We start from the raw sequence: 17250 nt of genomic DNA on the forward strand, positions 1-17250 counted from the left end.
CTCGATCCCAGGACCCTGGGATCATGACTCGAGCTGAAGGCAGATGCTCAACTGACTCAGCTACTCAGGCATCCCTAAAGGGTTTTTTTTTTTTTTTTTTTTAAGTCTTTTGTGCATTCTTAGGCCCAGCTTTTCTTTCTTTCTTTTTTTAAGATTTTATTTATTTGACAGAGAGATAGAGACAGCGAGAGAGGGAACACAAGCAGGGGGAGTAGGAGAGGGAGAAGCAGGCTTCCCACTGAGCAGGGAGCCCGATGCGGGGCTCGATCCCAGGATCCTGGGATCATGACCTGAGCTGAAGGCAGACGCTTAATGACTGAGCCACCCAGGCGCACCCCCCCCCAAACGGTTGTTTTAAAAGGGGGAAAAAAAAAAAAGGGAACAAAGAGAAAGAATATGTGACAGAGACTACATGTGGCCGAATCTGGCCCTTTACAGAAAAAGTTTACAGACTTCTGACTTAGAACCCTACAAATTCATTATAATGAAGTTTTAGGCGGAGATGAGATTCCAAAAGCTCCTGATTAGTTAAGAACTTAACCTGAATTTACCTTTTGGAGAGAAATGTTTATTACAGTCCCAGAAATGCTATTTTTACCCTCTAATGGGTCAGCTACTTCGCTGCATTTGTAGAAAGAAGTTGCTGCACTTTGACATTTCTCTCTGACACTGTAAGGTGATACTATTAGTCCTCTTTAGTATATTCGAGGAAATAGTTTTAACTGCTTAGCTTACTAGGACAAGACCTTTCAGGAGACAGAAAAATGAAGAACAAGGTCATTTATGAGCAGGAGACAGATGCAGATAAAGGCAGTTAGCTGCCAAGTGCCATCGGAGGGAAGCATGGAGGAAGGGCCTCTGGCTTCTGAGAGCCAGGAAGGCAGGCACATCTGCGCTGACCCTTGAAGGATTCTCAGCTGCAGCATAGGACATGCCATTCCAGGCGAAAGGCACAGCCTCACCAAAAGCACACAGGAGGGGGTGCCTGGGTGGCTCAGTCAGTCAAGCAGCTGCCTTTGGCTCAGGTCATGATCCCAGGGTCCTGGGATCAAGCCCCACATCGGGCTCCCTGCTCAGGGGGAGTCTGCTTCTCCCTCTCCCTCTGCCAGCCACTCTCCCTGCTTTGTTCTCTCAAATAAATAAAAAAATCTTAAAAAAAAAATGCACAGGTGAGAAGGACGTGGCCAGTATGTCAAAACACAAGGCCGAGAACTACATTTGTATCTGAAGCAAATAAAGCAAAAAACGTATAGGTCTTGCCGTAGTTGGACAGTGAGTATACGGTTAAGTTATTCTCTAGGTTGAAACTTTCCCTAAGGAAGGGAATACGGTTGGGTATCTGAAACTCGTCCAATGTGATGGTCACATATTGCTACATCTAGGAGTAAAGACAAGGATGGAGCTCACACAGAGCGAGAGAAAGCCACGAACGGCAGGTACGATGCCGCCCCATCGAAGGTTTTTTAAGCAGGGAAGTGTTGTATCTTTAGACAGCTCACTGGTGCCCATCCCACAGGCAGCTCCTATCTACATGATAAAAAAACATCAAAGAAATGGGAATGCTGACGAAAATCCATGGTAAGAAAGGTTACATACGCTGTCCTGTGAGGCTAGCCACAGAAATGTCTGGTAGCAGCTTGGGAGAGAGGTTTTTGGAAATCGCCTACCTGGAGGGAATTACCTAAAGCAGTGAGGGGTGTATCAGCTCCCCAAGTGGTGAGGGCGGGTGAGGGAGGGCTGAATGACTGAGACTCTTGAGAGAATGACCACGTTTGGGAATGGAATGAGAAAGGTTTTCAGGAAGGGAAGGGGCAAAATACGAGAGCCGCAGAGAAGTCAGGAAAATGGGTCTTGAGCAGGGTGCACACGATTAGGAAGAAATGGGGTAACAGATTATCAGTAGAAGAGGGAAAACAAACTAGCAGGGGTTTAGGGCAAGGAAGTGAGAAGTCTGAAAATGACAGGAAATCAAGAGCAGGACAAAGAGGTCCTCAGGAGCAGACAGAGGCTTCTGAAAGGGGGAAGACTCCGACAGGCTGGGTGCAGGGGAGAACCCAGTGCTGGGAGGCGGGGGGAGCTGGGGGCCAGGGGAGCGCATCTAAACCATCAGGATAGTTCTTACAGCCCTGATTTTCACACTGCTCAGGAAGACAAAATGATAGCCAACATTGACATTTCAGAAAGCTCAATTCCCTAAGCTAGAGTTTGCCATTCTAAAATAAAAATGTAGATTGGATTCCTTTTGTAACTGGTACTATAGCAGATATGTTCTAAAACAGGAATAGTGTTAAATTGCTGAGGCATAATGAATCTAAGAACTACAGAAATATGCTCCACACTGAGAGATCTGTGGGCTGCAGACACTGTTAAGTGATTCCTGTGTCACAATTTTAATACAGTCTCATAACAGAATTTTATCTGGTTGAAATGGACTGTATTTTTCCCCCTTGAAATACATGTTTGGCTATACAGATATTCTGCTACATAAGTTAGATTAATTTGCAAAAACACCTGAGACCTAAGTAAATTAATTGGAGTAGATTTATTTCTATTTTATCTCAACAAAAGTACCAAACAGTACCCTACAGAGATCAGAGAAGAATGAGAAAACCAAAGGAAAGCCTCAGATGCGCCTGTCTCATACTTGGACAGTTAAAAGAGTGAAGACCTATATATTCCAGGCTCCCGTAAACTATTTCTACTGCCACCTCTTGCAGATGGACCTCAGAAGATGAGGCATAAGTTGACAATCTGAACTGCTACACAGACGGGCAAGTCATGCTAACAATTAGGTAAATATGGATGCCTGCCATTTGGTAAGGAGAGTAGGCCTACTTTCATGACTTTGAATTCCTTTACTTTCTGGTGGAATTTTATCTAGACTTTTCACTACAAAGGTTCTCAAGCACACAGAGAGGTAAAAATGAACACCAGTAAACCGGTGTGAAGTTATAGATGTTCTTTTGAAACCACAAGTTCATGTTAATGAACTTCGTGTCCCATTAGCAGGTCAACGGTTTCAGAGTGAGAAAGGAGGATTCTAAATCGTAAAGGATGAGAAAACTAGCTCTCCTACCACAAGCACATTTCTACCTAGTACAGCACATTTCAAGTTTTACTAGAAAACTGGGCCCTGGGGCCAGATATCTGCAGCAGACAAGAAATGCGCCCAGATGTAAACTTTCCAAAGTAAATCAGTATGGGGCCAAGAAGTGAAGCCAGTTGGGTATTCTTAATTCAACAGGTAAAATGATACACTAGAAAAAGTATAAGAATTTGGCATTTCCCAACTTCCAAAGTTAACAGCTTTCCTGACGGGCCAGGATGATACCGTCTGTAAACAAATGGGAGATTAGGTCTTTCATTTAATACCTCACTCCCCAGCCCCAGTTTTCTAGTTTTACGAGACAAGAGGAAGCAAATGAAGGCTAAGGTTCTTTTGGAGAGGGATCCACGGGGATTTCTGGGAGGGTCACATCCACCACCACCTAACAGGTGCCCCCCACTTTCTCATCTTTCCTTTTGCTCTTTCTCACTCCTTCTCATCTTCCTTGCTGGGACCTTCAGCCTTCCCAAGGTGTCAATGACCCCATGGAACTACAGGGGCTAGTGAGTTCTACTCCAGCCCACAGACAGCGGTCTGTTTTAAGGCCTGAGAAAAATTATTATTAACTAAGAAGGGCTTTTAATGATCAAAGCCCAATACACGTATTCTGTCTCTAGGTTAAACTATTTGCCTTCTTACCTTTAATTTTCTGCTTGTATTCTTCTGGTCGGTGGAGGTACATGGCCGCAGCATCACCATTGAGAGGATCTATGGGGTTGGGATAGGCCAACAACTGGGGCAGGAAGGACTCAAATATATTGGTAAGATCTGAAAAAACAAACAGAAATACGTCATGCATGGAAAAAAACAAGTTCACCTAAAATTCACTTGAATTCAGTAGTCAAAACTGCTTATCTTCCAACATAATCAACCACATGAAGTTTTCCATAAAAGTGCTCCGTTACATATGATCTCGATTACATATTATTTTCAATACCAGTTTTAAAATTTAAAACTTAAAAAATAATATTTAAAACTTCATTTTACTTTGAAGAATCAGATAAAGGTATACCTGATATTGGCTTTCAAAGGCAATTGTCCCAATTCTAATTCATTCCATGTTCTAAACCAAGAATTCAGACATAGTACATACATTGTTGAATTAAAATGCGTGCCCCCAAACTCTACATTCTTATTAGTTATCTCTTAGTATTGCCTTTTTCTACAGCTTTGAAAATCCCCACTCTGAAAAGTATTCAAGCGCCAGATCTCAAGAAGAACACAGTTTTATACGCCTTGATGCTTAATTCAATTCTCATCACCTTGACTGCAGGTAAATATAACCAGTCTTTTAACTCTGGCTAATGAAGGTAGGAACCTACGTGGGCCACTTAAGATCACAGATAATCGTAAGACTTACTGAATTTATTAACAATCATTTTCATACACATTTATCAACTCCCTTCTTGCCAGAAGCAGCACAAGGTGCTGGGTATACAGAGATAACATTTACACACATAGCAAAGTCAATAAGAACTTTGCAGTCACGTAGTGTTTTATAGGAAACAGGCCTTGCAAACCTGTAAAATAAACTCCATGTTCCCATCACTTCAGAGATGCGATAACTTCCATTCTATTTGCTTCTCAGCAGTGAACTGTGCAATCTTAGTGCCTCCAGGCTCCTTACTTCAGTTACTCTATCATGTTTTATAGAAAAATTTGTTTCTGTAGGGAATGCTAAAGTATAGCAGCATTAAGAACTACTCTTTCATTTATTTTGCTCTTTTAATGTATTTTTTCCCTGTTACAGTGAGCACTCTTAGGCAGTATTATAAATGAATGTTTGGTCAAGCCACAGCATTTTAGATTAGTGGTTCTCAGCCAGGGGTGATTTGTTCCCCAGCAGACATCTTGTGATGTCTGGAGAAATTTTTGGTTGTCACACCTGGATGGGGGAGGGGGACAGGTGGATAGAGGCAGGGATGCTGCTGCTGAACATCCTACAATGCACAGGACAGCCCTTTGCAACAAGTAATTATCTGGGCCAAAATTCAACAGTGCTGAGGTTGAGAAATCCTGGTCTAGGTAAAAGGGGTTAACAAACTTTTTCATAAAGGGACAGAATAAATACTTTAGACCTTGTGGGCCCCGTGTGGACCCTGGCCTAACAACGCAACCCTTAGCTCCGCCACCTAGCACAGAAGCACTCCCAGATAATGGGTAAACAAATGGGTGTGGCTGTGTTCCAATCAAACTTTATATACAAAACCAGGCAAACAATGTTTGTCACCCTCTGCTTTGGAAAACCCAACGAGTAACCGTCAGCTCTTCCCTGTCAGAGTACGGCTTCCTTAATGGTTGGGGTGAGCAGCGGGAGAGTAAGCCAGAACTTTCTGCATGATGAAAGTGTTCTGTATCTGCACTGTCCAGGATGGTAGCTGCTGGCCACATGTGGCTATGGATGGATGCATGAGGGCTGGTGTGACTGAAGAACTGAAATATGTTTAATTCTAATTTACATTTAAATAAGGACACATGGCTAGATCTCGTATTGGACAGCTCAGGTCTAGCCAGTAATGTCACGGAGAATCACAGGACAGCTGGCTCAGTCCTGTTCCCACGCACCAGGTCCTGACGCAGAGGAGGTCTACCTTGAGCCCCAGGTAATGGAGACTTGGTGGTATTACATGGATAGGAGCCATTTCACCTTCATAAGGCTAACTTCCCAAAGAATCATGCTATATTAAGATTCCCATGTACCAGGAAATAAATGCAGATTCCTAATCAAAAAAGTGAAACAAAAATAATCTTCCAAGATAACCCCAATCACCTGCTGTAAGATTTTCACTGCTGTTTTACTTACAATTTTTTTTTTTTTTAAGATTTTATTCATTTATTTGACAGACAGCGAGAGAGGGAACACAAGCAGGGCGAGTGGGAGAGGGAGAAGCAGGCTTCCCGCCGAGCAGAGAGCCCGATGCGGGGCTCGATCCCAGGAAGGAAGCAACATATTCAACAAACCAGTAATTATTCATGGTAAAAACAACTTAAAACTACTCAAAGGCTAAAGAATAGTTAAAATACTTATACTCTAATGTTGGGGGATAAAGTCTACAAAATGGTATGTTCTCTAGAATTACAACTATGTACAGTACATGCACATAAGATGATCCATATTATCTCAAGGTAATATGCTTGTGATTTCTACTTTTCACACACCAAAGGACACTTCGCTTTTTTTTACCTTTAAAAATAGCATTTTCCTATGAATATGTCCTTTCTAGTTTCCCATGTTTGAAATATTTACATAAAACCTAAGTCTAAAAAAATCAAGGTAAATAAATTCAGAAGAAAAAAAACAAGGATGTGGAAGTTTTACAAACTCAACCTGATCCGGGAGCAGAGAAGAGTTAACAAGAGTTAATTAACACTAATAATTACAGCAACAGGAATAGAGCAGTGACAGTGTGCGCTTACAAAGCCCTCACTACAAGCCAGGCCCCTGTAAGCACTTTACATGTACACTCAGTTTCACTACAGCCAACGAGCTAGGTACCATTACCATCTCCATTTGGCATATGGGGGAAACTGAGGCACAGAGAGGTTAGGTAACTCGTCCAAGGAGCTGGGTTTCAATCCTGGGCTTATCCACCATGCTGCCTCTGTCAACAGATGAAATGAGCACTGTCTAAATTTTCATGAAGGCACAAGCTACCTACATCTTGGCATTGAAATTGCATTATCTTCAGAGATGGCCACCTCCCCCGCCCCCCAAAAGTCTTCCTTTCTCACAAGTTTAAGGCCAATAGAATGATCTCTAAGCAGAGAATGTTAAGGGATTTCTGTGGCTGAACTGTCTGATACTTCGCAGAGACTATGTGTTGCTTTCAAGTAGCTAAACCACAGAAAAGTAGCCCATGGCTGTTCACAGATACCCACACGTAGTGACCTGGAGTTCTCCTGTCATTTCAGCATTCCAGGTACTACTCAAAAACATTAGCAGAGGAATATTCCTACCAAGCAACAACAAAAACCTTTAAAACACACACACACACACACACACACACACACACACACACACACACACACACACACACACACCCCCCAAAGTATAGATTTTAGTCTCTTTAAGTAATGTGAATAAGTGCTTCAGGACCTGAGAAATATGGCAGATGAGATGTTTTATAAGCAGGTGTTTTCTGTATTCCAAAGAGGGATTTTTATACCCTTTCCCCACTACTTTTAAGTTTTTAAGCTGCCAATAAGTGGCTCTGTCTAGGTATTCGTTCCCAACAAGTAAAAGAACCCTCAATAATTTGTTCTACCTTCCTATGTCTCTCTTCTTGCATTAACACACTTCTGATCCATGTTATGCATGTGCTGAGTCACACCTGTAAAACAGAAGAGCAGAAAAGGAAAAGTACACAGCCCAGTTCTGGGCAAAGAAGGTAGCATTTGAAGACCAGGATGTCGTGGCTATGGCCATTTTATTTTATTTTTTATTTTTAGATTTTATTTATTTGAAAGAGAGATAGAGAATGAGCGGGGGGGTGGGGGAGGGAGAGGCAGACTCCCCGCCGAGCAGGGAGCCCAACGTAGGGCTTGATCCCAGGACCCTGAGATCATGACCTGAGCAGAAGGCAGATGCTTAACTAACTGAGCCAGCCAGGTGCCCCTGCTATGGCCATCTGTAAAGCGGTTAACTTACAGCCCTGAGAGTGGCTAACAGAGTGATTACTACTGAGAGGGTCCTCTCCAAGGAAACATCTCTCAAAAGTTGCAGATAAGGGGCGCCTGGGTGGCTCAGTCGTTAAACATCCACCTTCAGCTCGGGTCATGATCCCAGGATCCTGGGATCGAGCCCCGCATTGGGCTCCCTGCTCAGCGGGAAGCCTGCTTCTCCCTCTCCCACTCCCCCTGCTTGTGTTCCTGCTCTATCTGCTATCTGTCAAATAAATAAAATCTTAAAAAAAAATGCTTTAAAAAAAAAGTTGCAGATAAAAATCTTCTTTCAAGATAAATGTTGACAGAAGAAACTTAAACTGGGCACCTGGGTGGCTCATTCAGTTAAGCATCTGCCTTCGGCTCACGTCATGATCTCAGGGTCCTGGGATCAGAGCCCCATGTTGGGCTTCCCCCCTCAGCGGGGAGTCTGATTCTCCCTCTTCCTGTGCCCCTTCCCCTACTCATGCTCCCACACTCTCTCTCTCTCAAATAAATAAATAAATAAAACAAAAAAGAAGAAGAAACCTAAACTGTAAACCGGAAGTGAAATAAAGATATTCGCCTTTGGAAAAATCCATTATGAAATGGCATAATTTCTCCTAGAATTATTAATAATAGTAATAAAATATCAACATCTCAGTTCAAAAGTCTTAAAAAATATTAATCTTCCACTTTTTGAAAGGGAGAACCAGACACACAGAATAACCCAATCTCGAGATTATAGTCAGCTGGTTCCATTACTGGCTGCCTTAATTTTTAAAGGAAGTCCAAAGATCCCTGAGAAGTACGGTTTATGATGAGCAAACAGCTCTTACTTTTGCTTTGGACTAAATCAGCACTTACAAAAATGCAGTCCATTAAGCCTGATTCTTCAGCCTGATCTTACAATATTAATATTAACAACATTACAACACTCATTCCTCAGTTTAGGCACTTAAACTAATAATTTATATTCATATTTAATTTTTAGAACACTCAAAATCATAGTGATCTCTCATCAAAAGCAGCACCATTTACCCCCTTCAGTCCAGAGCAATGGTTCTTAGCAAGTCTAGATCCTCACTGTTTGTCCATCAGAATTACCTGTGGAGTTTTTTCAAACCCTGCATGCTGAGGCCTCATTACCTACCCCATGGACTCTGGCTTAGGACAGACTGGCACCCAGGCACCCATGTGTGTGTAGAACTGCACAGCCAGGAAATGCTACCTACCCTATACACCCCTACCCCCAGAACAAACGGGAAGAGGGCTACTTGCCTGCGGGTTCTCTGAAAATGCTCAGGGCTCTCAACTAAGCTGCCAGGAGTGTGTAGTGGAGCCACTCCCCGAGCCCTTCAGCATGCCTTCCTGCATTCTGCTGTCACCCTCACTTCCTCCAGGTGGAGGTATTGCAAACTAAAGGTAGGAGAAAGTGGATCCATTTTCAAGGGGCATTATCAGGCTGCTTTAGAGTGTAGGAGGCAGTGGGAGATATCACCTAACACACTGTAGACATTGGGCAGAGCAAATTCCATTAGACTGCACGGTTTCCAGCAAAAGTGGTAAACAACAGATGGGAAACCTAGAAGACCACAAGTCTAATCTCAGGCCTTCCACTGACTTGCTCTTTGACCTTGGGCAGGTCTCTTCCTCTCTACGTCTCAATTTCTTCATCTGCAAAAAAGAGAAGTATAATACTGCAGTTCCTTACAAGGAAGAATTTACACATTACTAAAAAGGACTATAAAATAGGCTTCATATGGCAAAGGACTAGACTCAAATATTCAAAAAAAAATGCCACCTTCTTCGAGCAGAAATTTCAGCTACCTGTATACCTCAAAGAACACATGTTAATTAAAATGAGTCACACTGGGGAAAAAAAAAAAGCACCAACTACTCCAGGTGACTCACAAAAAGATGGTACATGGCTTAAAGGAAAAAACACAGGAGGGGATGAATCACAGATCGTGGTTTATTCTTGGCTGTTTATAAACCACTGACCATAAGTTATTTCTTCTTCCTCTGTTTCCTGTGAACGTTTAAGTGGGAATTTTGGTAAAGCATGCTGTTACCTTCAGGTTAAAGCCCTATGGATGCCCAGAGCCTGACGTGGCCTGCCCCACCAAGAACTGTAATTACCAGGCAGGCAGTCACCCCAGAGACTTTAACTTGCATAATATTTATCTGTTTTTCAGATTTAACACCCAAAATGCTATAACTTAGAAACTACCACCATCACACAGTACAGTCATGGCTAGGGGTTGAGTCATCAAAGCCACTGCTCCTCTCCTCAAAGGCCACCTATCCCACTCCCCCAAATGCCCCAATGCCCTGGGTTCCTTCCTTTTAAAGCCAAATAACATACAGAAAAACTTGCTTGGCAAGACATTCACCTGCACAGCAGTGTGAATTCTGTGGTGTTCATAATGTAAGCAGGAGCTTCATTTACTCTTACTCTGGGAAGCTCATTTGCAATTTTAAAAGAACCAAGTCTATGTTGATAACTACCAAATCTTTCTAATTGGTCCTCTGTATTTCTGGTCTTACCGAATTTGACATATTATTTCCCTGAAAACCTGATCTTTTCTCCTAATATCTAGGTAGACTCCAACATCCTTGTCCCTAGGCTTCAAAGCTCTGGAAGGACTTTGATTAGGCTTTCTCCTTTATTCCATGTACTCCGTTGGTTTTCCAGACTCACTACTTGGTTTTCTTTTGTTTTTTTAAGATTTTATTTCCTTATTTGACAGAGAGACACAGCGAGAGAGGGAACACAAGCTGGGGGAGTGGGAGAGGGAGAAGCAGACTCCCCGCCGAGCAGGAGGCCGACGCGGGACTCGATCCCAGGACCCTGGGACCACGACCTGAGCCGAAGGCAGCCGCCTAACTAACTGAGCCACTCAGGCGCCCCCAGACTCACTACTTGTCCTAACAAAACGTCTCTAGTTCCTTTTCTGTCTTCCCTGGCATGTAACTACACCAAGCCCAATGTACCATTCCACCTCAGATCAGGGCCTGGACTTCCAGGCTCCACACTCTTGCCTCTGCAATCAGAGAAAGCTTCCTTAAACAATTGCTCAGGTCATTTCCCATCAAGAGCAAGTTCCTCTTGTTTTCCTTCAAAACTCTTCATATTCCAGAAGCATGCTACCCAAACAAACAGAGTTCACTGGCCCGCTCCCCTATGATGGAGGACCCCTGGCTTCTCAAGTTGAGATTCACTGTGCCAGCCACAACTCAAGGTATTTACCTGTTCCATAATCCAACAGGGAGCAGGGCTGAGAGGAAGAAAATAAAAGTCCTACTACTCATAATTAGGTAAAAAGATAGAGAAAAAAAAAAAAATCACAAATTTTTTATTCTAGTGGACTAGAACTAATGATTCTCTAGGACTTACACAGATCTTCTCTGTGGACTTCCGGCCATTATGGTTGAAGCTAATGGCTAAATAGTTGGGATCACTTGAGAATTTCAACCATGTTATTCATATCCTTGATTTAGGAGAGAAAAATCAGCTGTTGACCTTTCAAAACCCGCAACTGTAATTAATCCATCATGAAATGCGAAGTCATACATTTACAATATGTATTCAAAATAAAACCAACCATAAAATTCCTTTTCATTCAACTTTTTTTTCTTTTTGGGAGGGGGAGGAGGTATCTATTAGATATATTAAAAAATACATGTGAATATACATGTAGTCAAATTTTTGTAAGATTGAAATGGCAAATAAATTTTCCAGATTTCCTTCAGTTAATAATTTCGGTTAACTAACAGATGTTTACTTTTCCACTCTTTTACTAGCTCCTCAGAAGTTGGAATATTAATAATGGATTTTTCAATTTCTCCTGTTTACAGTCTGTGAACACTAAAAAAAAGTGAAATTCTACCCTCACAAACGAGGAGGAGTCAGAAACCTTTATTTCTTCAACCTGAGGAATGGCATTTCATGTGACCAAGCAGTCGTTCTGTGTGAAGGACTTGGTAAGCAGGGGCCCTAAAAGGTGACAGACTTCTTGCAGAAAACTTCAAAAGAGCTGGTCAGGAGGAATGCCCTCATATAGGTAGGTGGACTTGCAAGAAGAAATGGCTTTGAAATTTAAAAATAACATTCTCTAAACTAACTGGAATCCAACTTCAATGAGGAAAGCTTAATCCCATAGCAGACCCCCACAAAGACTTCCTGTGGTCCTGTGGCACAGAAGCAGCTGGCCACAAGGCTTGCCACACCATATTTAGTTTACTGAAGGCTGACACACTGCTAATGGAATAATATATCAAGCCACCAATCTGCTGGAGGATAAATTCAAGAATGTATCCAACTGCTTGAGAGGGTCTTCTGTTGTTTCTGTGTGGAAAAAATATGTAAGAGGTCTGAATTCATCAGATTCATAAATGTTCTCAGGTTAGTCGATGAGAGGCTCCATGCCCAGTGTGGAGACCAACGTGGGGCTTGAACTCGCAACCCTGAATCAAGACCTAAGCCGCGATCAAGAGTCAAATGCTTAATTGATTGAGACACCCAAGCATCCCCCATGGGTATCTTTTAAAAGACAGAGTAAGATCTTATGAAGGGGGTCGTGCAAGCAAAAAACAAACACAACTCCCTCCTCACACCTTTAAAAAAAAATGGAGTGCAATTAGGAGGAATTAATAAGAATTAGTAAACACTCAAAGAATTTTTGCAGTATGACTGATAGACTTAACCTCACTAGGGGTAGCATTACAAGGTAAACACAGGCATTTTTGTTCTATGTCGGAAAGGGCAAGGTCAAAGACACAGGGCACTAAAACCTGGAGGAATACCAGATCCATTCCGCTAAGTGCCAGATCACCACGCCACCAATCAGAGGTGTGTAGTTACAGAACACGGAACATGTTAAAGCACTCCGCCAGACTTAGAAAACTTCTCCCATGCACTGCAGGTCCCTCCCCTGAAATACTTCACCTGTAGAGGTCTGCAGAGCAGAATGAATGCTGCACAGAGATGAGAAGGAAGAAAACAGGCTCCTGTTCCCCCGAAAGCCATTCCCTTGTTGCCTTGCTGGTCTCACACACCCCTGCCTCACTCAGATGCTCTTTAGAGGCCGTTCATTGTAATTCAGACCTGGTATGACCCTGCTTACCTCCAAAGACTGCCAGCTAAAACACAGGAATAGGATTTGTTATTAACTTTCCAGAAATAAGGGCAGTTAATGTACAATGAGCTAGCTGGTACTCTAAAGTCTTTAATTACTAGACAATAATTTAGTTTGTCTTTAACATTAGAAAAAAGATACTTCATGCAATTACAAGTAAGTGGCCACACCTGGCAAAGACTTCGCCTATACACAGTGATCACAAGCAAGTGAAGAGAAAAACACATCCATACCCTCACAACTGAGCCCTGAAACTACAGCGCAAAGAAGGTAGAACACAGCTGTGGCTGTCTTTCCAGGCCACAGCCTGGCTCACATCCCACCATCAACAAAGCCCGTACTGCTCTGGGATCATCATGCTGACCACCAGTGAACGTGAATGTGGTGTCTTTAATGAGTTTCCATTAAGTTGTTTAACCTAAGACGACCCTGTTTTTCTGTGTACAGTTAATTAAACTCTTGGGCCACATACCAACACCACATCTGCAGATCTCCAAGCCGACGGACAGAGGAGGTGGACCATGGAGCTAGCTAAATACTGTGGAAGCCACCAAATCCCAAACTCAGCATGTTATCTTTATTTCCTACAGCTGACATTTCCCCCAGTGCTGAAGAGAAACTGCTCCACCTGGCCTCTGTCTAGGAGACTCATAATGACACCCAGCTTTTCCAAAGGCAAGATGACGTTTATGATTCCAACATGCATGGATCGATACTGAATTCTTAAGCCTGTTCTCAGATGGTAGTTGTTGGTGGATCAATCATCCATGCAGATAGATACATGTATCTCTTGTCTGTGTAACTACACTAGAATGGTTAGGAATATAGTTAGCAAACTCTAGGGGAACATAGAGCATTATTTTAAGACAGGGTTACCTTCAGCCAGAATTTTAATTGTTTGGAAAGATTCACAGGCTACCTGACTGAAAACAGGGATGGAGTAAATGATTTCCAACATGAGAAAGCTTAAATTCATTAGGCCCACAATATAGTACTATTAAATAAATTTATGGTTTAAAATTTTTCTAAATGCCTAGTCCCTGAAGCATTCTCCTTTTGTTGTAGTCAACTTCATTCGAGGGGCAGCAATTTCCCAAATGTTGATTTTTCTCACCAGCAAAATAAAAGGAGTATCCAGTCCATTGGCTAGCAACCCTAATGGTAAGAAAGAATAAAAGTGTAAACTGCCCAATTTTATAAGAAAATTGTTTTCAACCTTACTTGTCCACAACTTAATTCACAAAGTAAGTGATCTACCAAGTCAGTTGAAAAATGAGTAAAATTAAATTGGAAAAAAACACAATTTATAGGGTCAAGGTCAAGGATGCATGGCCCAGAAGGGTGGGAGAGAAACGAAAGCTGTATTGCAGTGGAAGTACCAGAGCTTCCGAGAGGGGTAGGGAGAGAGGCCAAGTGTGGGTAAAATATATGTGGAAGTAAAAAGGGAAACTGGAAAACAGTAAGGGCGCTTAAAAAGCTACCTGTGGATTAATGAACTTTCCTTCCATCAATCTTTAAAATTACAGTTGTTTCTGAAACTAATCCCCTTGGCTGCATTTTAAGTTTTCCAGAGCTTTTATCATTGCTGTCTGGGAAGAGCAGGAAGGGATGCTAAAAAAGAGAAAGAAAAGAAGAGGAGAGAAAAGAAAGAAAAAGATGCTATCATACAGGAAATGAAAATAAATCAATTTTGAGATGGCATCTGCTACTTTCCTTTTAATGTCACAAGAGTAACAACTTCAAACTCAGTAATTTCATATGACGACAAGCATCTTTACAAAACTAACCATATTACCGACTATAATTAGCTCTCTTGCAAGGTTAAATAATAAAAAACTGAAAATTACTGGGTGACTACACTACAATCATACCAATTCTAAGTTTCTAAATGAACAAACTACATGGACACTTGGCAAAGGAAAACAAAATGAGAATAGAAGCAATGAGTCAGGGGACTAGAGGACTAAAGCTGCTCAGCACAGGAACACTGATCAATAGCAGGTTATGTAAGTATAAATCTGAAGTTTCAACTGGGAATTGCTGCTATACTAAAACTATGTATATCCATTGCACAGTACATGCCTTGGGGCAAAGTTAATTGCAGGAAATTTCACAAGTAACTCCCTGCTCCTTACTATATTATATAGTAGAGGTGTTGAAACAAGTTTTGGTTGTCAGGCTAAGCCTTTTGGTTTTCAGTTGAGTATTTGCGTTAACACGTCAACTTTCTCCTAATAGTTGTTTTATATTAAATTAGGTTTTTTGTCCTCTGAACTAAGATTCTCAAGAATCACAGCAGGTAACTGAATGACTCCAATAAATTCACCAATTATAGATTAACCTTCAATGCCAGAGGCTTTAGCAGTTTGCAATAAAAATTCAGTTTTGATCTCAGGATCAGGGAAGTCCAAAAGAAACTCCAATGTCAGGGGCACCTGGGTGGCTCAGTCTGTTCAGAGACTGCCTCTGGGCTCAGGTCATGATGGCTGGGTCCTAGGATCGAGTCCCACATTGGGCTCCCTGCTCCACGGGAGTCTGCTTCTCCCCGCTACTCTCCCTCTGTTCTCTCTCTCTCAAATAGATAAAAATATTTAAAAAAAGAAAAAAAGAAACTTCAAGGTCATCTGTACCAACCATTTGTGTACTTTTATATCAATTACCTGTTCTAAAACTTTCCATGAAAAAAATGAGTATTCTTTAGTAGTAGAGTTTGGGTTTCAGCAAAATGTCAAAAACAGTTCTCCCATGCTGAGTGTATTTTAAGTAGGCTCCACACTTAGCGTGGATATAGGGCTTGAACTCATGACCCTGAGATCAACAGTCAGCCGCTTAACTGACTGAGCCGCCCAGGTGGCCCATGAGTATATTTCTGACTACACTCTCAAAATACTTCTTGGGTTCCTGCACTTACCTACAATGTTAGTGCTGTCCATGTTTACATATTATGGAACACTGAATGATAACTCCTACACATGTAATAGGGAAATAAAAGTTCACTTTAACCAATGTGATTTAATCCTTGTTATACTAAGTGCTTTACAAAGCAATGCTTTCCTAACATTTTATTGATTTGATGAAATCTTTTAAGATTTTTTATTTGACAGAGAGAGAGAGAGACAAACGAGAGAGGGAACAGAAGCAGGGGGAGTGGGAGAGGGAGAAGCAGGCTTCCAGCTAGGCAGGGAGGCCCTGATGCAGGGCTCGATCCCAGGACCCCAGGATCATGACCTGAGCCAAGGCTTAATGACTGAGCCACTCAGCTGCCCCTAGATGTGATGAAATCTTAAGAAATCTAGTCGGGGCGCCTGGATGGCTCAGCTGTTAAGCATCTGCCTTCAGCTCAGGTCATGATCCCAGGATCCTGGGATCAAGCCCTGTGTCTGGCTCCCTGCTCCTCGGGAAGCCTGCTTCTCCCTCTCCCACTCCCCCTGCTTCTGTTCCCTCTCTCACCATGTGATTCTCTAGTCAAATAAATAAATGCAATCTTTTTTAAAAAAATAAAAAATTAAAAATTAAGAAATCTTAAGTCATGTGGGCTTCTGCTTTCAAGTCTGTTCTGAACCTCATATACCCACTGGTAGGAAAGTAAAATGGTACAACCACTTTGGAAAACAAGTCTGTCAGTTCCTCAAATGGTGGGCCAGAAAGTTACCATGTCACCCAGCAATTCTACCCCTATGTAGACACCCAAGAGAAATGAAATATGTCCACATAGAAACTATTCAAAACAGCCAAAAGGTAGAAACAACCCAACTGTCCATCAACTGACAAATGGATAAAAATGTGATAGCTGTAAAATGCGCTATTATCTGGCCATACAAGTTATGAAGTACTGATTCATGCTACAACGTGATGAATCTTGAAAACATGACAGGAACTGAAAAAAACCAAGTCACAACAGACCACATATTATATAGTCCATCATTAAAAATTCCAGAATAGGCAAATCTGTAGAGACAAAAAGTAGATCAGTCATTGCCTAGGGTTGGGGATGAGGGGGTGATAACTAAGGGATTTTTTTTTAGGTGAAGAAAATCTTCTATGATGAAAATGTGGTAATGGTTGTACACAACTCAGTTTGCTTTTAAAAACCATCAAATTACATGCCTTAAATGGGTGAATTTCATGTATATGAATTATAATTCAATAAGCTGTTATTTTTAAAAATCTGTTTCTGAGATGTGAAGTACTTGAGAATCAGCAAAAATCTCTTCCACAAAGCTTTTCTGGTCAACAGTAAAAGAATTAGTTGAAGTCCAATTTACTGTAACTGCAACGAGCTCACAGTATTTTGTTATGTACATTTCTAAAATGTGAATGCAGTTTAAGAAAATACATCATTACATCAGCTATTCCAGGCAG

General features: G+C 41.8%; 1 protein-coding gene across 5 annotated transcripts in view; it reads right to left on the minus strand.

The window, feature by feature from the left end:
* UBE2H (ubiquitin conjugating enzyme E2 H) overlaps nucleotides 1-17250 on the minus strand; it is a 107566-nt gene that overhangs the window by 5510 nt on the left and 84806 nt on the right. For all 5 annotated transcript variants that reach the window (XM_028106461.2, XM_028106455.2, XM_028106458.2 and 2 more), the window contains one exon: nucleotides 3746-3874. In XM_028106461.2, the coding sequence (XP_027962262.1) occupies nucleotides 3746-3874 (129 nt within the window). The remainder of the gene's footprint in view (nucleotides 1-3745; nucleotides 3875-17250) is intronic.

The sequence above is a fragment of the Eumetopias jubatus genome, unplaced genomic scaffold (genome assembly GCF_037043125.1).
Source record: "Eumetopias jubatus isolate StellerSeaLion01/CBP00866 unplaced genomic scaffold, mEumJub1_p1.0 scaffold_14, whole genome shotgun sequence".
Classification (NCBI taxonomy): domain Eukaryota; kingdom Metazoa; phylum Chordata; class Mammalia; order Carnivora; family Otariidae; genus Eumetopias; species Eumetopias jubatus.